At 42.6% G+C, this 22,846-nt stretch overlaps 1 protein-coding gene across 1 annotated transcript; it reads right to left on the bottom strand.

Moving 5' to 3' along the window:
- Nucleotides 1–3,710: 3,710 nt before the first annotated feature.
- Nucleotides 3,711–22,166, bottom strand: LOC134222620 (succinate--CoA ligase [ADP-forming] subunit beta, mitochondrial-like). The gene is made up of 7 exons (XM_062701782.1): nt 22,148–22,166; nt 21,796–21,991; nt 21,580–21,742; nt 21,225–21,353; nt 15,063–15,198; nt 4,748–5,172; nt 3,711–4,685 (listed from the first exon to the last, which is right to left on the bottom strand). The coding sequence occupies exons 1-7, from the start codon at nt 22,164–22,166 to the stop codon at nt 4,509–4,511; spliced, it is 1,245 nt and encodes a 414-aa protein (XP_062557766.1). The 3' UTR covers nt 3,711–4,508.
- Nucleotides 22,167–22,846: the final 680 nt, after the last annotated feature.

Below are 22,846 nucleotides of genomic sequence, written 5' to 3' on the forward strand. Positions count from 1 at the left end.
GTTTAAGGCTATATGTTCCCTTCTCTGAGGGATGCATTTACCTGGAGGAAGGCAAGAAAGAATATGATTCTTATTTTAAATTCACATTTTCTCGGTTTAAGGCAAGAGGAGATATGATCTCTTTTTCCGAAGAATGCATTTTTACGGCTGACGGTAAGGTAGGATATGAAACATGCATTTCCTCTCTCTGTCATTCCTTACTTTTAAGCATTTATCAGTCTTGTCTTAGAAGAGAACACATGTCTCGAATGAAGACTCAGAGTTTCCATACATCAGCGTCAGTTCTATGCACAACTGAAATATTGTTATTTCAGAGGAATTGAGGTAAAATGGGCATGTTAAAGTGGACTGACCAGCACGAAATCCCGCGCAATCGATTTATAGTACTTTTTCACAATCGATTTATCACACGTTTTCCCTTCAGGAAACTTATTAATATTGAAGAAATATCAGCGTCAGTTTTAGGCGTAGCAGAAATATTGTGCTTCAAGGGGAATTGGGGCAAAATGGGCACTTCAAAATGGTCTAACCAGCACGAAACCCCTCGCAATTGATTTATCACACTTTTTCCCTTCAGGAAACTTATAATTATTAAAGAAATATCAGCGTCAGTTCGAGGCATAGTAGAAATATTGTGATTCCAAGGGAATTGGGGCAAAATGGGCACTTCAAAGTGGTCTGACCAGCACGAAACCCCTCGCAATTGATTTATCACACTTTTTCCCTTCATGAAACTTATAATTATTGAAAAACTATCAGCGCCAGTTCGAGGCATAGTAGAAATATTGTGATTCCAAGGGAATTGGGCAAAATGGGCACTTTAAAGTGGTCGGACCAGCACGATTTATCACACTTTTTCGCTTCAGGAAACTTATAATTATTGAAAAATATCAGCGTCAGTTCGAGGCATAGTAAAAATATTGTGATTTTTAGGGGAATTTGGGCAAAATGGGCACTTGAAAGTGTTCTGACCAGCACGAAACCCCTCGCAATCGATTTATCACACTTTTTCCCTTCAGGAAACTTATAATTATTGAAAAAATATCAGCGTCAGTTCGAGGCACAGTAGAAATATTATGATTTCAGGGGAATTAGGGCAAAATGGGCACTTCAAAGTGGTCTGACCAGCACGAAACCCCTCGCAATTGATTTATCACACTTTTTCCCTTCAGGAAACTTATAATTATTAAAGAAATATCAGCGTCAGTTCGAGGCATAGTAGAAATATTGTGATTCCAAGGAAATTGGGGCAAAATGGGCACTTCAAAGTGGTCTGACCAGCACGAAACCCTTCGAAATTGATTTATCACACTTTTTCCCTTCATGAAACTTATAATTATTGAAAAATATCAGCGTCAGTTCGAGGCAGTGTAAACATATTGTGATTTTTAGGGGAATTTGGGCAAAATGGGCACTTTTAAGTGATCTGACCAGCACGAAACCCCTCGCAATTTATTTATCACACTTTTTCCCTTCATGAAACCTATAATTATTTAAAGAATATCAGCGTCAGTTTGAGGCGTAGCAGAAATATTGTGATTTCAGGGGAAATAGGGCAAAATGGGCACCTCAAAGTGGTCTGACCAGCACGATACCACCCGCAATCAATTTAGCGCACTTTTTCCCTTCATGAAACATATATTTATTGAAGAAATATCAGCGTCAGTTTAAGGCATAGTAGAAATATTGTGATTTCAGGGGAATTAGGGCAAAATGGGCACTTGGAAGTGGTCTGACCAGCACGGAACCCCTCGCATTCGATTTACCACACTGTTTCCTTTCATGAAACATATATTTATTGAAAAAATATCAGCGTCAGTTCGAGGCATAGTAAAAATATTGTGATTTTTGGGGAAATTAGGGCAAAATGGGTACTTTAAAATGTTCTGACCAGCACGAAACCCCTCGCATTCGATTTATCACACTTTTTTTCTACAGGAAACTTATAATTATTGAAAAAATATCAGCGTCAGTTCGAGGCATAGTAGAAATATTATGATTTCAGGGGAATTAGGACAAAATGGGCACTTGAAAGTGGTCTGACCAGCACGAAACCCCTCGCAATCGATTTATCACACTTTTTCCCTTTAGGAAACTTGTAATTATTGAAAAAATATCAGCGTCAGTTCGAGGCACAGTAGAAATATTATGATTCCAGGGGAATTAGGGCAAAATGGGCACTTCAAAGTGGTCTGACCAGCACGAAACCCCTCGCATTCGATTTATCACACTTTTTCCCTACAGGAAACTTATAAAGATTGAAAAAATATCAGCGTCAGTTCGAGGCATAGTAGAAATGTTGTGATTTTTAGGGGAATTCGGGCAAAATGGACACTTTAAAGTGGTCTGACCAGCACGAAACCCCGCGCAATCGATTTATCGCACTTTTTCCCTTCAGGAAACATCTACTTTCTGGAAATTTTGCAGCGTCAGCTGGAGTAATTGAATTTCGAGCCTTTTGCTTTTGAAAATCCCCAGTGTGCGTCGGGATGAATTGATGACATCGATCCGTCGAGAAAATTGCAGCTCGGAAAAAAAATAAGTGAAAGTGAAAATCTGCGGTGGAGATCGCGATGCCATTTTGAAAAAGAAGAATCGAGTGATCCAAAGTATGATAGCTAAAATGGATTCGTTTTTTGCGACTCCATTTTGAAAGGTGAAACTAGTACTTCGTAGACACTTTGTGACAAGTTGTCAAAAATTGAGGGAAAGTGATACTCTTTAAGTGAAGTGAAGTGACATGCAGCTGAGATCCGGGAAGCAGAAGCGGATTTTATTGTCAACTCCCATTGCCTCTCCGTTGTCGTCGTCCGTGTCCCACACACCAAGAGCATTTATCAGCGAAGGAACATCCTTTGGTAATATTCGTGAACAAAAGGAAGTACAAGAAGCCCGTCGTAATCAAACGAAGATGGCGGAAACAGTAGCTTCGTTGGAAAGATATCCCTCGTCAACACAAGGCAAGGTGGAACGAATCAGACGTGGCGTACATTGAGTACAAAACCTGAACTCGATGTAGCTCGGAGGAACTTGACAGCTTTTTGTTGACAAAAAATTTGACCAAGTCGGAGCAACTTCAAGTTACTTCGAGCTGAGTAATTAGACAGCACCAATCTACTCAAGATTCGCCACCGTACCAAATGTGTCATGTACAAGACGCTGATAAGACCGGTAGTCCTCTACGGACATGAAACATGGACAATAGTTGAGGAGGAAAGAGTATCCGAGAGACGGGACCATCTTTGGCGGCGTGCAAGACGGTGTGTGGCGGCGAAGAATGAACCACGAGCTCGCCCAGCTCTACGGCGAACCAAGTATCCAGAAGGTAGCTAAAGCCGGAAGGGTACGATGGGCAGGACATGTTGCAAGAATGCTGGACAGCAACCCTGCGAAGATGGCGTTCGCTTCCGATCCGGCAGATACGAGACGGCGTGGAGCACAGCGAGTAAGGTGGGCAGACCAGGTGCAAACGACCACGCAAACGGCGAGCGTGGGGCGCATTCGAGGATGGAGAGATGCGGCCTCGAACCGTGTATTGTGGCGTCAAATTAGCAGGGTTGGCAGGGTTGCCACCACAGAGGCTTGCATTTCAATTTAGAGTAGTCAACTACTCTTACCTTTTTCGAGAAGCTAGCGTTACGTTTCTCTACTAAATTAACCGGTTTATCTATTTTGCTTTAAAATTTTGGTAGTTTCGGATTAAAAAATCATTTATTGTTTATTTTTTATATATTTATTTTTAGACGTTATTTATGCTCTTGCGGCCTGGTAAAATGAATTGCGATTTTAAAACACATTGTATAGGTATGGGAGCCAAAATATTAGCGATCACACCATTTTATCACGTGTTCTTCGTTTTGATTAAAGACAATCCGGCAGATGTAGACAAAAATCAAGATAAATTCAAACATAAGACAGGGAACAAAAAGCGGCTTTGGATTTTTTTTTTCATTTGTTAACTTTCCCCAAAGGTATATAGATAAGTTCATAATTTTCGCGCGATGCTTCGAACAACGTTGACGACACATAGACAGTTGGGTGTAGCTCTCAACAATATTTAGGGGTGCAGTACATATAAGTCTATTCGGTTGGTTTCAGCTTCTAACTCCGATGGACGCTGAATTTCTTGTTGCAAATTCCGAACAATGTGTAGGACAGTTATACAACAGTCCGATTTTCATATTAGTTATTGTTAAAGCTAATAAACTAGTTAACTGAAAACAAACAAACCGTGTAGAACGGCATTTATTCTTGAAATAAATTAATCATACGAGGCACGAATAAAACTAACTACATATTTGAGATATCAACTATGCTGTGGTTAGACATAAGGTCTTAGCACAGGGTCTTGCATTTTACTCTCCGAAAAATTCGTAGTTCAATTTACAGTTTATCGAAATAATTATTTTGAGATGTGTAACAATCCACAAATAAAGGAGCGTTGCCGAACTTTAACAAATAAATTAGAATAGTGTTTTTTTTTCGACTAAAACAATAGAGAATTTCGTTTATTGAATGTAACTGTCGGGCAGTTCGAAGCTAACATCTAGATGGGCCTCCCGGGCAAGGTGTACGATCTGAGCCAAATGCACTGACAACATAGCGGCTTCATCGAGATCGTCCTTGGGCAAGATTCGCAGTTTAGACTTTTTAATCAGTTCTTTTGCTTCATTCACATTCGTTCCCTGTGGAAAATCGGATTCATATCTTAACAGTTTTACAATAACAAAATTTAGATCGCACTCACCTGTAATCTTACAATGATCGGCATTTTAATGTTCAGCTCCTTGGTGGCCTGGATAATACCCTCGGCAATGACGTCGCATCGCATAATACCGCCGAAAATGTTGACCAGAATAGCGTGCACCTTCGGATCGGAAGTGATGATCCGGAAGGCTTCCTTCACGGCCTTGACGCTGGCACCGCCACCGACGTCGAGGAAGTTGGCCGGATCGCCACCGTGCAGTTTAATGATGTCCATCGTGGCCATGGCCAAACCGGCACCGTTGACCAGACACCCGATCGAACCGTCCAGGGCGATGTAGTTAAGGTCAAACTTGGACGCCTCAACCTCCTTGCTGTCCTCCTGGGACAGATCACGCTTGGCGAACAGGTCCTTCTGGCGAAATTCGGCATTGTCGTCGAATCGCATCTTGGCGTCCAGCGCAAAGTCTGCGGAAGCGAACGGGTTGGGTGAATGGAGAAAAGAAAAATATAGAGAAAATTAGATTACATGTAAATTTGTAGGGTAGTTTGTTGCAGAAGCAAATTTAACAGCCTACAAAACAGACCCAAACCAAACGCTGCCTAACAATGCATTCAAAAGACTGGATTTCATAAAGGCATTGTCATTGACCAGTTTCTTCTATAAGTAATTTTTCTTTATGAAATCCATGCTTTCAGGGTTAACGAACTGAAGCAAACAAATATATTAAATAGCTTTAACTTCACTTGTTTTAAATCACCTCAATACCTATTGCCAGCGAGACACGTAGGTCTCGGTTGATGATTTTGAGAATAAAGTTAACAACTTTCAATGGCCAACACCGATACAATATTGCAAAAGATTGTTAGTAAAATTACTTTTGATATATTTAAATTAATTGTGATTAGCAAACCTATCTTGGTAAAGAATTTTCAATAATATGTTCAACTTCTAGGGGCCCTTCTTAGCCGTGCGGTAAGACGCGCGGCTACAAAGCAAGACCATCCTGAGGGTTGCTGGGTTCGATTCCTGGTGCCAGTCTAGGCAATTTTTGGCATGAAAATTGTATCGACTTCCCTGGGCATAAAAGTATCATCGTTTTAGCCTCATGATATACGAATGCAAAAATAGTAACCTGGCTTAGAAACCTCGCAGTTAATAACTGTGGAAGTGCTTAATGAACACCAAGCTGCGAGGCGGCTTTGTCCCAGTGTGGGGATGTAATGCCAATAAGAAGAAGAAGAAGAAGAAGATGTTCAACTTCTGAACATAATTAAGATAAACTAAGGTGGTTTATTTGTGGCCTCTACAGCTCGTAAAATTCGATTCAACCCGGTCCACGGTCGCTCGCTGGCGAAGTGTGGAAGGCAATTTGCAAACCTGTAGTAGACTGCGCGGTTGGCGAAGTGCAGCCATGGACCGGCAAGACAGCCTACGTTGATTGTGACTTAAGTGAGCATTAGTGGCGCTGGCCCATTAGATAGCTAAGAAGAACCATTATCACCGGGTTACTGTTCGGCATTCTGGCTACCCACCCGGCCCTCAGCAGTCGTCCGATTTTCGTGGTGTGAGCGGTTGATGGGTCTTCAAACAGTTAATGTAATACACCCAATATTTTTTTTACACGGTTGGTATTCTTTAATTTCCCGGTTAACCAAATTTTTCACAGCTTTTTAAATACCACCTGAATTTTCTTTGATTTTTTGTGAGTTTTTTCATGGGGTTAACTCATAGTTTCATCAACGCTGAAGGTCGTAATCAACTAAAACCTACCCGTGTAAAAAAAGAACCGGGTGTACGTCGTTCAATCGTCTCCTTCTCTTCTTCTTCAATGGCTCTACATTCCAACTGGAACTTGGCCTGCTTTTCAATTCAGTATTTTATTAGTATTTCCTCAGTGATTAATTGAAAGCTTTTCTATGCCCGCCATTGTATCAGTATGTATTTTGTGTGGCAAGTACAATGGATATACCAGATATGGATACCCAGGAAGTCGAGACTGTTTCCAACCCGAAAACATCCTAGACCGGACCGAGAATCGAACTCGCCATCTCCGGATTGCCAATCCTACGCCTTTGCTCGCAAGGCCACTGGAGACCCGTCTCCTAAATGCCCTTTATCTGCACCTTGCCAATTTTCTTTCGAAAACTCCAAGTGGCCGTTGATCCTCCACGAGAATTGTCCAGGTCTCATGTCTCGTAAAGGACTACCGGTCTGATGAGTGATTTGTAGATAGTCAATTTGGTATGACGGCCATTTGTATTGCCCACTGTAACGCGATGTTCAACGGCAGACACAAAAGATCATCACCACATAATCACTTCCGTCGGAAAATTCAAATCCCTGAGCTATACGATTAACATATTGGTCCGTCCAATTCGGATGAGGCGATTGGATTTCCTGAAAGTTTCTTGGAGTTCTAGCTGGTGTATGTGTGAAAGTGCGGTCCGTGACCGGAAGAACAACGAAAATTATTCCCGTGGCATCGTGTGCAGTAGCGACATGCGGCCGATCCGCATTTCGTTTATGCTCGTAGAATAAAGTTGAAATTTGTGTCGATTCGTGACCGATGATTGCCATTGTCGTCGTGCGCGTGGTGCAGCCTGGCTGTAATTGAATCGAGTATTGACCAATTGAACGCGGGTGCGTATCGTGGTCGAGGCCACATAAAACAGTGAACTTTCAAAAGTGATCCTGCTGCACATGTGTCCGTGACACGTCGCGAGCGGGATTGAACAAGAGTGAACACGTTTGAGCATGAGTGGAGAAGGTACATCACGTGCAGTGTTTAAACAAATAACTAAAAGAAACATTTTGGAAGCGTTAGAGGGAACGCAAAGTGAAGTTCCTAGTTCCGTCAGTGGCAGACCAGAAGATTGCAAAGCAAGTGCACGAGAAGAAGGAAGCGATGGAATCCAAAATGGAAGTGTTATCGGATCGGCGTGATCTCATCAAGGAGACGTTGAGAGGGGGAGGTGTCAGTATACATTTGGTTAACACGTACGTCCCCAACCCCCATTTTACGACAAAACTCAAAATTCAAAACCACGCTGCTCAGCCAATTTCTAACGGATTTTCAAGCAATCTTCTGGAATCGATCACAAAATTCCTATAGTTTTAGGAACCGAGGTCAATTTTTTGGCTATGGCCATGGTTCCGGAGATATTCCGGGGAGTACTGGGGTTACCTCCCTCCCGGAAAAAATGGTCACTGGCAGATCGACTTCGAAATCCATCGTGCGACATGTCAAACTTCATTATTTTGCAAAACAAGTACACTGGAGTACATTTCAACGACTTTCGATCGAATTGGCTACCCACCGGGTGCTTCCAGGGCCTGGTTCCCTTGGGGAAGTGGCCAATATCCGTCCAATCTTGGAACCCATCTTGCGACATATCAAACTTCATGATTTTGCAAAACAAGAACACTGGAGTACATTTCGGCGACATTCGATCGAATTGGCCACCCTCCGGCTACTTCCAGGTAGACCTGTGCGCTGATTGATATTTTAACGGCGGTGGCGTGATAGATCATTTTCAGGCAGCGGCGGCGGCGTCACGCCGTTAGTGATCAGCGGTGGAGTGGATCGGCGTAAACCAGTTCAAGCGCCAAAATTTCTTCAGAAATTCATCAAGGAATTCTTCCAGAAGTTCCTCCACTAGTTTTTTTTTTTAAAGTATCGTCAAGAAATTCCTTTGGACATTCCTCCGTAAGTGCCTCTGGGAAGTTACTCCAGAAACTCCTCTTGGATTTCGTCTGGAAGTTCCTTCAGGAATTCCTCCGGAAGCTCTTCTAGGAATTCATCTGGAAGTTCCTCCAGGAGTTCCTCCGGAGGTTCCTCCGAGAATTCCTCCGGTAGTTTCTCCAGGAATTCCTCCGAAGGTTTCTCCATGAATTCTTCCAGAAGTTCCTCCAGGAATTGCTCCGGAAGTTCCTCCAGGAATTCCTCTGGAAACTGGAATTGACCACCTAGAATTCCAGGAATTTCTGGAGGATTTTCCGGATGAATTCCTGGAGGAATTCCTGGTGGAGCATATTGGATAAATCCTGAAGGAACGTCCGGAAGAATTCCCGGAGGAACTTCGGCAGGAATTCCTGAAGGAACTTCCGGAAGAATTCCGGTATGAATTTCCGGAGGAATTACTGAAGGAACTTCCGGAGGAATTACTAGAAAAACTTCCGGAGGAAGTGCTGGGGGAACTTCCGGAGGAATAAATGTAGGAACTTCTAGAGGATTTACTGGAGGAACTTCCGGAGGAATTCCTGGAGAAACTCCCGGAGGAATAACTGGAGGAACTTCTTGGAGGAACTCCTTCCGAAGGAGTTCCTTGAAGAACTTCCGGAGGAATTCCTGGATGAACTTCGGGAGGAATTCCTGGTGAAACTTCCGGAGTAATTCCTGGAGGAACTTCCGGAGGAATTCCTGGAGGAACTTCCGTAGGAATTTCTGGAGGAACTTCCGTAGGAATTCCTGGAGGAATTCTTGGAAAACCTTCCTAAAGGAACTTCCAGACGAAATCCGGGAGGAGTATCTGGAAGAATTTCCCAGAGGCACTTATGGAGAAATATCTGGAGGAATGTCCAAAGGAATTTCTTAACGATCTTTTGCAAAAAACTCGTAGTGGAACTTCTGGAAGAATTCCTGGAGATACTTCTGAAGAAATTTTGGCGCTTGAAACTGGTTCACGCCGAACCACGCCGCCGCCAATCACCAAAGGCGTGATGCCGCCACGCCGCCGCCACTGGCTGCAAATGATCTATCAGGCCACCGCCGGTAAAATATCAATCAGCGCATGGAAGTACCCGGAAGATGGCCAATCCGATCGAAAACTACCGAAATGGATTCCAGTTTACTTGTTTTGCAAAATCACGAAGTTTGACATGTCGCAAGATGGGTTCCAAGATTGGACGAATATTGGCCACTTCCCCAAGGGAACCAGGCCCTGGAAGTACCCGGAGGGTGGCCAATTCGATCGAAAATCGCCGAAATTTACTCCATTGTATTTGTTTTGCAAAATCATGAAGTTTGACATGTCGCAAGATGGGTTCCAAGATTGGACGAATATTGGCCACTTCCCCAAGGGAACCAGGCCCTGGAAGTACCCGGAGGGTGGCCAATTCGATCGAAAATCGCCGTAATTTACTCCATTGTACTTGTTTTGCAAAATCATGAAGTTTGACATGTCGCAGAATGGATTCCAAGATTGAACGAAAATTGGCCACTTCCCCAAGGGAACCAGGCCCTGTAAGCACCCGGAGGGTAGGTAATTCGATCGAAAATCGCCGAAATGTACTCCAGTGTGCTTGTTTTGCAAAATCATGAAGTTTGATATGCCGCAAGATGGGTTCCAAGAATGAACGGATATTGGCCACTTCCTCAAGGGAACCAGGCCCTGGAAGCACCCGGAGGGTGGCCAATTCGATCGAAAATCGCCGAAATGTACTCCAGTGTACTTGTTTTGCAAAATCATGAAGTTTGACATGCCGCAAGATGGGTTCCAAGATTGAACGGATATTGGCCACTTCCCCAAGGGAACCAGGCCCTGGAAGCACCCGGAGGGTGGCCAATTCGATCGAAAATCGCCGAAATGTACTCCTGTGTACCTGTTTTGCAAAATCATGAAGTTTGACATGTCGCACGAAGGATTTCGAAGCCGATCTGCCAGTGACCATTTTTTCCGGGAAGGAGGTAACCCCAGTACTCCCCGGAATATCTCTGGAACCATGGCCATTGCACAAAAATTTACCTCGGTTTCTAAAACTATAGGAATTTTGTGATCGATTCCAGAAGATTGCTTGAAAATCCGTTAGAAATTGGCTGAGCTGAATGGTTTTGAATTTTGAGTTTTGTCGTAAAATGGGGGTTGGGGACGTACGTGTTAACCTTCACCTTGAAACATTGCGGCGTTGCGGGCACGTGTTTGATAAAATTCAAATTCATGTCCGCCCTGCTACCGAAGGGACAACGAACTGCAGAACGCCAGGATTATGCGGTATTCGAGGAGATACACAACAAACTTTACATTGACTTGCAAACTCGAGTTGCCCAAGCGCAAGACGCACGACGCGTTCATCAATGACACAGCCGATTGTGACACAAGCAGCAGCAGCACCACAGTTACATACTCCCTTTCCAACATTTGATGGAACACCGGACAACTGGTACAGTTTCAAGAGCCCCTTCAAAAGCATCATGGCGAAAAACCCAAACGAGACACCTGCAATGAAAATTTTACACTTGCGCAATTCTCTGAAAGGAGATGCGAGAGACAAGATCGAACAGGACGTCATTAACAACAAAGACTATGAAAAGGCTTGGAAGATTCTTGAAATTACGTACGAAGGTAAACGACTGTAAACGAAGGTAAACGTTCGAAACATGTCGACGCTTTGGAAGGGCACAATTATCTTGTGACGGATTAGGTGGGCTGATCCTGTTAAATGTGCTCTACAAAAAGCTGGACGAGGAATCACAATAGCAGTGGGAGCTGAAGGTACCAAGAGGACGCGTTCTGCAACTTACAAACCGCTCGCAGCAGCAGCATGTACTACAGCAGTCAATGGTCCCAGGGAAACAACGTGTCGTGGTAGCTGGTAACAAGGAATCAGCATATCCATCTTCTAAGTCATTCATCGGCTAGAGACATGTGTCCGTGTTGTCGAGCCGAGCACGTCATCTACAAGCGCAGTCGGTTCCAGAACATGGATGTTCAAATCTGTAGCTGTAAAGTCGATGCAAAAACATCGAGTCAGTGAATGTCATTCTGATCAAGGGTGCAAGGTCGAGGGATGTGGTCACATGCATCATAGCCTAAATATGAAGCGAGTCCCTCGAACAGCAATTTGAAAGCACTGTCTGCTACAACGGATAAAAGCAACAAACAGGAATCAGTCGGTTTACGTCCAACTGGTATGTGTGCGCAGATTGGATCAGCGAAGCGGCAAATGCTGCTTTCAACGGCAGAGGTCTAGATGGTTCGAAGTGGTGGTTCTACCGACACGTGCCGTGCATTGTTGGATTCAGGATCTAACAGTCACATTCTCAAGAAGAGATTGGCAAACAAACTGATGCTGGAGACGGTCTTAACGACATGCAAAAGAAAATGAGACATTTTATCAATGAAATCCCTTTCTCGAATCAGCTCGTACGCAACGAATGAGTTGGATTTCTTGATGATGAACAAAATGATTGTTTTTTTCACTAAAACTCGGTTGCTTCGTCGCAAGAGGATTAGAAGCATCCTTTTACGCCTCTCGGAAGCCTTCTTTCAAGTAGTACGAAGGCTTCCTTTCAAGAGGCTCCTTTCGAAGCCTCCTTTCAAGTGGTTAGGCTGCCTTCTTTCAAGAGGCTCGGAAGCCTCCTTTCAAGAGGCTCGGAAGCCTCCTTTCAAGAGGCTCGGAAGCCTCCTTTCAAGAGGCTCGGAAGCCTCCTTTCAAGAGGCTCGGAAGCCTCCTTTCAAGAGGCTCGGAAGCCTCCTTTCAAGAGGCTCCGAAGCCTCCTTTCAAGAGGCTCGGAAGCCTCCTTTCAAGAGGCTCGGAAGCCTCCTTTCAAGAGGCTCGGAAGCCTCCTTTCAAGAGGCTCGGAAGCCTCCTTTCAAGAGGCTCGGAAGTCTCCTTTCAAGAGGCTCGGAAGCCTCCTTTCAAGAGGCTCGGAAGCCTCCTTTCAAGAGGCTCGGAAGCCTCCTTTCAAGAGGCTCGGAAGCCTCCTTTCAAGAGGCTCGGAAGCCTCGGAAGTAGTCAACAATATTCTCCGTTCAAGTAATGTTACCGCTAGGTAGAAACCCGAGTCTTTCGATTATAATCATGAAAATGTATTTTGTGGAAGAAAGAGAGAGATAGTCATAAATGACGCTATTTTCGTTTCAAATATTGACTTCGTAGACTTCTTTACGTAGTAAATTCAACATTCATACAAATAACCTAGTGTATTTTGACTACTAGGTCATAATGATTTCAGTAGAGCTGTCTTGATCAACTTCACCCCAAACCAGATTACTCAAAAAATGTGTGATAATTTAATTTATTTTAATAAATGCGAACGCATTTCAGAAAACTAAAGTTGTTGATTATTGCAACGTATAGCAGTACATGTTTTGAAAATATTTGTTTCGATTTAAAATGTAGACACACATTGTTATTGCATGTTTTGTCTTAAAAATGATCATCTTCCCCCCAGTTGACGGTACCTCAAATAATGCAAAAGTTCGAAGGGGTACCTCTCAAGAAAAAGGTTGAGAACCGCTGACATAGAGTACGGTGGCTCAAAAAACACTTTTTAAACTTTTTTGATGGGCCGCCCTCTTATTCGGTTTATTTTGATGCCGTGATCCGCCGTTCTACGCATAATTGTCCCATGTTACCTTTGATGAAAAACTCGAGTCAATTTGTCCCACTGAAGAAATGAAATAGTTTGGTTGATGATAATAATGATAATAGAGACTGAAAACCATTTAAATAAGTAGTGATTCGTTTTATGTCCTGGAAAAGTGTTGCCTACGCTCATAACATCCCAAAAATATTTGTTAAATTTTAAGATCCAATCGATTCTAAAATTAGTGGGACAAATTGACTGGAATTTTTCATCAAAGGTAACATGGAACAGTTATGCGTAGAACGGCAGTGATGCTCTGGACAAAATTTCAGTCAAATCGGTCAACGTTTGGGCGGTGCTAAACTCGTTGGAAGTTTAAATGGAAACATCTAAAAACAGTGATTTGCAGTTGGACGGCACAATTTACGATAAAGAACTATGATACTCATTAATTCTTGTAGAATTTAATACAGAATGTTATGTTGAAAACCGCTTGAAGATTAGAGTTTATTAAACAAAGATATTAGCATTTATTTCTTTTTCTTTTTTTACGAAATTTGCTCAAACCCCACTACAGAGCAATATTAATAACTTCACCGGGCAAACACTAAATTTTTCGCGGTTTTCAGCATAACATTCTGTATTAAATTCTTCAAGATCTGAATGAGTATCATAGTTCTTAATTGTAAATTGTGCCGTCTAACTGCAAATCACTGTTTTCCGATGTTTCTGCATACATTTTTGCATATAAACTTCCAACGAGTTTAGCACCGTCCAAACGTTGACTGATTTGACTGAAAGTTTGTCCAGAGCATCGGGGTATCAAATAGAACCGAATAAGAGGGCGGCCCATAAAAAAATGATTTTTTTTTCATACTAGTTTGAGCCACCCTAACGTAGAGTTATTTTATTGAACTTTAATAATTGAATTGGAGCGATGTCAATTAAATAAGTGATGAATTCATGCTGCAGAGCACCACAGGTGTCAATTTTTGACATGAGCTTTTGAAGAAAATAGGCAATGTCCACTAGAATATTTTGCCGAGTGCGGTTCACGTAAAGTAATTTAAAATGTAGAAGGAAAGTTGATAAAGTGTGAAAAGATTTATGTTTCAGCACTGCATGGACAGTAATCAGATTATGATATTTAAAAATACATTTGGCGAGTTTTTGTTCCATCAAGGCAAAATTGAGGTATAATATTTAAATTTACTTTCACATAGAAAGCTGGAAAGAAGTTAGTGTTTATAGGAGTTACTGGATAAAAGTTAAATATCTTGTTTAGCAAACGTTGATTAAAAAGTACATGTGGATCAGTCTTTATGCGTATTTGACGTAAAGAAAACAGTATCCGAGTTCTAAAGATCAATAAATGAAATCCAAATTTACCTAAAATAATAAAATAAACTACAAAAAGCAACACCACACAGAACCAAAGCGAAATTTACGAATAAACGCAACAGAAAGCATAACAAACTACCACCACAACCCAGCATTCAAGCATTCCGGAAAATTTGTATGCACAAGAGGGCGAGAATACCCGCCCTCAGCGGAGAGAGAACGGCCATAACATCCATACTTACACTCGGAGGCTGTGCATTCCGATTTAGACATTTGATTCCAAATTTTGATAAGCCAATTTTGTCGCTCGTCGCACACGCATACACACGTTTAGTTTTGTTTTTAGCAAATAGTAAAATGGTGCAAAAATACAGTTCAAATTTGTGCGATCATTTTTGTTCAGTGCAATAAAACAGGATAGATTCACATACACACAATTGCGCGAAATGGTAATCAAATACAAAGGATGTGTGTTTTGTGTGGAAGTGTACAATTCGCAAATAGAAGGGAAACAATTTACGTGTGTATTGGTAATTTTTTTTTTCGCATGTTCAATTTTTTTTTGTGCATGGAGGAAAAAAGAGAAGATTGAAATTTTGTAAGTGAAATACTTTCCAATTCAGAGGAGGATCAATTTCGGTTTATGATACTATCTATTGATCTATTGTTGAAATATTAGAGGACATAGTTTAACAATGTACTTACAGGTTTCACCAGCATCTTCGGCGTACGGGTTGATTTCGATCAGTAGTGCATCCTTTTTACAGAACAGGTCGTACATGTTCAGAAGCATCTTGGCTGTCTCATCAGCGTGATCTTCCAGACCAACTTTCTTGGCAATCTAAAAATGAAAGGTAGTCTAGAATTAGGCACTAGTAAAAATTGGATTTTTTTTAATCATATAGCAATTATGAATATAGAAAACGAAAAAAATCTTTGATTGAACATTTCTAAACATTAACGATGAAGTAAAATTGTGTCACGCTACAAGACTTTCGGCATCAGAAGGGACATATATTTATTATTATCATATTTTTTATAATAGAGGTTTTAACAATAAAGTCATTCTCCTCAAAAAAGGGGAGAAAAAAAGGAAAACTTATATATAGGTGCTAAATTTTGTCTAGTAATTGAGTTTTCTTCAAAAACTGAATCAGTTTATCCTCATTTTCTACTGTTATTGAGAATGCTGCTAATATCAACTTCCAACTTGGTTTCTGATCTTTCTACGTCATATTTGCGACATTCTGCGAGGATGTGCAGGACAGAAATGTCGATTCCGCAAGTTTCACAGACGTTGCTCTCTCTGGTGAATAAGGATCGATGTGAGATGTTCGTGTGTCCAATACGTAACCGCGTCAAAGCCCTTCGTTCTTTGCTGGATGTTCTGTCCTTCCAGGATATTGTGGTTCGTTTGATCCTTCGTAGGAAGCTTTCATTGGTGTTTCGCCATTCTCCTTCCCAGCTGCATCTGATGTTGAATTGCACTATTTTCTTGGCGTCTTTTGCAGGAATATGAATATTCGGTTCGGTATCGTTGCGCCCAATAGCAGCGAGTTGGTCCGCTCTTTCGTTACCATTAATGCCAACATGCGCCGGAATCCAGCATAATGTGATATTTTTGGTTCTAGATAGCATTTCTGCTTGCTGTATCCAAGGATGATTGGATGTTCCGCTCTCGATAGCGGATAGACAGCTAGCTGAATCTGAGAATATAACAGACCGATGGTTTTCATTGAGATTCTGAATTGCTAGCCCAATAGCAAAGGCTTCGGCCGAGAAAATATTACAGCCGTCCGGGAGTCCTCTTCACTTTCTGATGATATGCCGTATCCTACCCTACCAGTTCGTTAACCACCGATCCATCTGTTTAGATTTTGAAATACCCTGCGTATTTCCTAGCAGCTAATTCAGAAAATAATGTTTTTCCTTTTAGTGGTTGTGGGCCAACCTTAACGTTTCTTTTCATGGTTCAGTCAATATACGCACCGGGATCAGACCATGGCCGATTACTTGATCGATGTGGGATGGATAATCCCGTTAATTTATTGTAGTGTTCGTTTGCTCTTGTGACCATCGGCAATACTGCGACCTGATTAGCTGACCATAGTATGGCTTTGGTAGCGAGGCTTTGATACCATACATAGCTGAAGGGTAGCTCTCCACACTCGGCCATCATTGATTCTATGGGACTGGACCGAAACGCTCCACAGATACTTCTGATTATAGCATTGTATGCAGGTTCCAAAATTTTTAAAACTTTTTCGCCGTCACGGCTGACGAGCCCTATGCCGTGCGTCATTCTCGGAATAGTAAGGCTTCTATGGATCCTAAGTAGAGTACTTCTTGGGCCACTGGTCCAGCGACCTCCTATGACTGCGAACAGTCGTTGGATGGACGCCATTTTTGCTCGAAGTTCTCCGGCGTGCTGCCTGAAAGATAATCTGCTGTCGATTACAACCCCCAGTAGTTTAGCCGATTTGACTATCTCATATGGGGTGTCATTTATCCTGACTCTGGGAAGTTCACGGTGTTTACGGCGTTTGCAGATGTGTATTATCTTCGATTTTTGGGCTGACAGTGCGAATCCAGTTTTTTCGGTCCATGTTTCAATCTCCCGAACTGCTCGTTGGAGTTTTTTCCTGACTGTTGATGGTGACTTGCCAATAGAAAGAAGAAGTATATCGTCTGCATATACATATATGAGAATACCTCTTGGGATGACTTCGAAAATCTCATGTATGCTGATCAGGAATAGAGTTACAGATAAAACCGAGCCCTGCGGGACTCCGTTCTCCTGTGTTCGAATTTCGGATGTTGCACCACCTACAGCTACTCTAAACGTCCTATTAGATAAGAAGCTGCGGATGTATTTTGCGATACGGCCTCGGATTCCCCATGAGGCTAGTTTAGCGATAATTGGATATCTCCAGGCTGAGTCATAAGCTTTGGATAAGTCAAGCAAGGCTGCCTCGCAATGTTCCCCGGATTCTAACGGCTCGTGTAGCGCGTTCTCTAATTCTGCAAAATAGCTATCTATTCCTTTACCATGCCTGAATGCGTACTGCCGTCGATCCAATAGCTTGTCAGACTCCAGTCGCGTTGTTAATCTTCGGTTAACCATCCTTTCCATTAGCTTACCCACACAGCTGAGCAATGATATTGGTCTGTAGCTGTTGACCTCCTTATTATTATTTCCTGGTTTTGGTACGGGGATAATCAGTCCTTCCTTCCATTGATTTGGTAGTAATCCATCTCTCCAAACCCGGTTCATGATATCAAGAAGAGAGCATTTGGTTGAGTATGGCAGACGTCTCAATATAGGGTATCCAATCGTATCTATACCTACTGACTTGCCTTGTCCTTTGTCTAGTGTTTAGCTATTTGTGTCTAGCTATTTTGAATTCCTGTGCTGCTAGGACTCTTCTGGGATCGTCTTCATTAATGCGTTTCAATGCTCATAGTTTTTTTCTTCGTGTCTTCGCAGCTATGGCCACCTCTTTACTCTACCAGGGTGCTGCTTTGCGTCCAGGAGTGTTGTTTGTGCGAGGGATAGTTTTTTCTGCTGCAATGCGGTCAACGTTCTCAAATTCTTCTAACAAAATACATCGGTTACTTGGTATTGATTGCTCCACTATTTGCTCGAAAGTTGTCCAATCCGCCTCTGAGTATTTCCATTTTTGCCGCATCGTTATTTCGGAATTTCGCCCAGCACTAGTGAGACGAATGGGGAAGTGGTCGCTTCCACCGGTATCATCGTTAACTGACCAGAGAAAGTGGGAAGATATTTGATTTGAAACTATGGTCAGATCAATCGCCGACGTTTTACCGGTTGTACAGTCCAGTCTTGTGTGACCACCGTTGTTCATAATCGAAAGGTTGTGTATAGATAGCAACTCCTCTAGTTTGGATCCCTTCCGATCTGTAGTTGTGCTACCCCAGATAGTGCTGTGTGCGTAGAAATCGCCCATCATGATTAGAGGCTTCGGTAGCAGATGAAGGAGGTCGTTCAATTGATTTTGCAAATCTTCGGCCGTGATTTGAGGTGACAGATACACTGAAACGAAGGTTGCAGCTATGGGATGTGACATAGATAAAGCTACTACAGGCAGAGGTGTTTGAATATCGAGAAAAGTGTAGGCTGCATCTCGATGGACAGCTAGAGCCACAAAGTTTCTGCGTCGAAGAGTTCCGTCGGCTTGAAATCGCCAATAGTAGTCTTTAAGAATGTTTTGTGTGCGGTGATCGGAACCGACGAAGAGTGTCTCTTGAAGTGCGATGACGAGCGGTTGGAATTTAGTTGTTTCTTATTTAAGATCATTGTAATTGCCCAAAAGACCTCTGATGTTCCATTGCAGGGCTATGGTTGTTGGTTGTTTCGAGTGTTCACTGATCTGAGTGCTGCAAGGTAGAGTTTCATCAGGAAGAGAAAGTTCACATGAAGTATTATACTTGCCATGGGATGCAAGCTGGAAGCCCCTTTCTCCTTCTCTATACTCGAGTCGGGGACGATTTTGTGGTTGGCGGTGCGTTGATGTGACTGAGATAGAGGGTGCATCGGGGGCTTCCATAATGCTTGTTGCGGCACGTCCCAGTGATAGGTTGTCCAGCGTAGAAGGGCTGTTATTCTGTTGGCGGGTAAGATGTTTATTTGGCATTGTAGATGTATTGTATCACAAGCTCCCAGATGGCAAGAAACTGTTCCTCTTTTGATTTGCACTTTTTGAGGTGATAGAAGAGATCCCGAGCCAGGAATTCCGAGATGGGGAAGAGTGTCGAAGTGTTCTGATGTAGACCTGTTGGCTCCAAGCCATCGCGAACTACTTGAGAGAACAATGGTCTACTCCATTGACCGCTGATGTTGGTTGGATGATGAGATGTTGTTTCAGCGGGTATAGCGGAGGTATTCGTCGTTAGCTGTTGACGATGGGATCTGTCTTGCTTGTTGGTGTACCGTTTCGCTTTTGCTTTTTTCCGGTGCTGCAGGTAGCTTTTCCTCGTTTTGCAACCTTTGAAGTTCCACAATTAGCACACCTGATTTTTTCGTGCGCATTATTGTTTTCGTTGTTCCCATCTTTCTTGGAGGGAATTTCGCATTCTTCAGTCAGATGGTTCTTACTGCACTTCAGGCATACCGGCGACAAGTTGCAATGTCTAGAACCGTGCCCGTAACGTTGACATCGGTTACATTGTACGGCGTTGCCGGGCTTTTTTATGTATTTTCTCCATTTTACAACTGCGCTGCACACGTACCTGATAGTTTGGAGATCTTGGAGTCGTACTGTATTGATAGGGAAGTATAGTAGGTATGGGACGAGGTCTGTATTTTTTGTAGACACGGCTTTAACTTCCAAAGGCTTGACTCCAACCATGTCAAGCTCAGTTTTTAGATCGCCTATATCAGAGACAAGCCTGTTAAAACAATTTTGACGGGTGTATCACTTTTCGTTTGGTGTGTGAAAAATTTCCATGAATTAGCACTCATTACGCGAATAATGCTTTTGAAGATATCAAAATCCTTGGTGATTACTAAAACACTACCTCGTATGCCTTTGGTGTGAAAGCTGTCATTGAGCACATTGTTGCTTTTGAGCAAATCTCTAATTTGCCTCGAGTCTCGCTGTAACACTGTTATAGGCGGACAGTGCACCCTCTTGTTGGGGGGGTTATTATTATTATTCCTGTTTACGATTTGCATATTCTCGTTTTCATCTGTGGGTGCAGTTGAGAGAGTAATATACCTATTACTCGTGGGGATGTTAGCGATAGATTTTTGGCTATTGTCGGTAGTCATCGCTCGATCGTGCATTGTTGTTTTCTTGGTGTCCTTTTGTTTGTCACATTTGCTTCGCTTGGCTTTTTGGCCTCTGCTTACGAAAATTTCGCTATCGGATGAGATTTCATCACGAAGAGATTTGCTGTAAGCTCGCCGGATTATAATCTGCGACGACATTCTGGTCGGAGGTTTCGACTTCCAGCCTTTAAACCGCTTAGGAATTGACACGTATATTCCGATGGATATTTTGTGAAAAATAGTCGACGATATCGTAGCGATAGAGAGAAACGTGTCTGTATGCTACAAGATACCGATGAATACTGAGAAGGGACATATATGATTTTAACGTATCATGAACGTGAGAATTCTGAATAAACTCGTTCGACTCCTGGCTCGTGAGCTTGAGAAGGTCGGCATTAGCGTGGCAGCAATCCAGGAAATACGCTGACCCAAAACCGACGAATGTGAAATTCCAAGATCCCATCGCAAACACTTTATACTAGCAACACATCTACCAAAGCGTCAGCAACAGAGCAGAACGTGGAGTTGGCTCATGATCTTTGCGAAGAGAATATGAAACGAGTTATCCTATGGAAGCTGATAAGCTACCGCATCTGAGTTGATAGAAGGAGGGGACAAGTTCTTTAACTACAGCCTGATAAGCATCTATGCTTAACGAACGATAAGCCTGATGACCTGAAAGATGCGTTCTATGGGAAGCCTTGAAAAGGCATATGGAGCGTGTGATGTACACTATCATCACACGGTCGCATACGCTTCTGGGCTTTGCGAACGCCATCGACTTCATTGGAATGGATCGCAGGGCAGAAGTGGAGGCTTTTTACCACTGAAAAGGTAATGCTTGATGGGGATGTGTTGGCTGTGGCTGGCGACATCGTGGAAGGCCCCGAACACGCGGTCGAATCGGACCTGGCATAAACCAGGCATAGGTGAAGGCATAAACCAGGTATCCATGAAGGTATCAGATTGAAAAAAAAAATGTTTTCGTGGTTCGAACGATTGTGTGAGGTTTATGTCTTTCTTTTAGCATTATTTTTAGATTAATGTCTCTACAAGCATTATACACTCACCGCAACAGCCTGGGCTTTCTGTAAACCGGCCTTAATATCGATGGGTTCGTACACGATGGCATCCGGATTCTCGGCAGCAACCTCTTCGATGTTGACACCACCTTGCGAGGAGGCAATCAGCACTGGACCCTAGGAAATATTATTCCATTTATAATTACTTTGCAAATACAACAATTCGACAACATTTCAGAAGGGCGAAACTTCTTTTTTAAACAAAAGTTTCTCGCGTTACTGGTAGACTCATTTGAGCCCTAATCCAAAACCACTGAAGGGTTGCAGCGAATTCTCTTTTTTCATTAAACAATGCTAGATTTGCAAGATAGCGTTGGTCGGTTGGCACAAATTAGATACTTACGTTGAACGCCCGCTCCATCATGACGGCAAAGTAGAACTCTCGGCGGGGGAACTTCCGTTCGGCCACCATGACCGAGTTGCAAATGCGACCAGCGGCGCCAGTTTGTTTGGTCACCAGCAGTTGTTTGATCATTTTGCCAGAAATGTCACGGGCTTCCTGTGGCCTAAATGAAAGATTTTAAATTTATCGCCCTCTCATTGACTTGGAAAAACTCACGAGAAAACCACTCGGACACCACCCTTGAGACCATTCTTGAAGCTACCCTTTCCGCGACCCCCGGCCAGTACCTGTGCCTTAAGAACCAAATTCTTAGTGTTAAGACCTTTGGCAATCTTCTCTGCATCCTGTGAAGAGGTTGCAACGCCGAATCTGTAAGAAAAAAGTAAAATAAAAATTAGATGTCTTCGACAAGCTTCAATACATTTTATTCGTAATTGTCAAAGGTCGTGAAGAAAGCTTATAGGTTTCTCGTTTTCTATAAGTCTTCATTAGTCGTTTTCGTCTTTCAACAAGCGAGTCAGCATTTTAATCAACGGTCAATGTTCACATCCCAATAACGATAACTGACATTCTCCCTGCGTAGACATATCAGGTTCAGACGAGTTAAACTTTGAACAATCTACGTACTACCAATGCCGGCACCAGTCAGTGCTCTTTTCTTTTAATCTGTTTGTATAAATTAGCATACATTTTCCAGGCTGTATGTCACCTACATATCGTTTGGTGATTGAACAAAGGTCAGGAGAGTTATCAATTCCGAACAAAGCAGCGTCGCGGAACTCGAGAAAGAACGCGTCGTCAATCCAGCACATGACTGTGTATAAGGCGTGTGAAATAATGATTAGCGCCTCCATGGTGGTTGTTTTTGTTTGTTTGAATTCGTGTTATCTGTGTCATGTTTGCTTGCGAAACCAGCCATGCGACACAACAAAACTCATTCAATCCGCCTAATGTCTAATGAACTGTGGTCTCATTAAACAATTATCGAAAGCTTAATTTGGCAGCATCCGGAAATAGGTCAAGGTTAAATGCTTTTATACTGTACTCTTCTGATCTGAAAAAGTGGATCATAGCTGACTGGGCAAATATAACTCATTTTTATTCATTGATTCAATTATTCATGTAATCGACAAAGTAATGACCTAAAGTACTTATGTACATCGTCAGCTAGTCGTTAATAAGTTTTAATGATTTTCTTGGGCCTAGATCATATAACAAGATCGAACATATTGAGAGCGAAGCTTGATTCGACGGGCCATATCGATGG

Source organism: Armigeres subalbatus, chromosome 3 (assembly GCF_024139115.2).
Source record: "Armigeres subalbatus isolate Guangzhou_Male chromosome 3, GZ_Asu_2, whole genome shotgun sequence".
Lineage (NCBI taxonomy): Eukaryota > Metazoa > Arthropoda > Insecta > Diptera > Culicidae > Armigeres > Armigeres subalbatus.

Coding starts and splice junctions, on each gene's coding strand:
- LOC134222620 (XM_062701782.1), bottom strand. Junction 21,354..21,579: donor TGATGGAGCGGGCGTTCAAC/GTAAGTATCTAA, acceptor AATATTTCCTAG/GGTCCAGTGCTGATTGCCTC. Junction 15,199..21,224: donor AGAAAGCCCAGGCTGTTGCG/GTGAGTGTATAA, acceptor TTTCATTTTTAG/ATTGCCAAGAAAGTTGGTCT.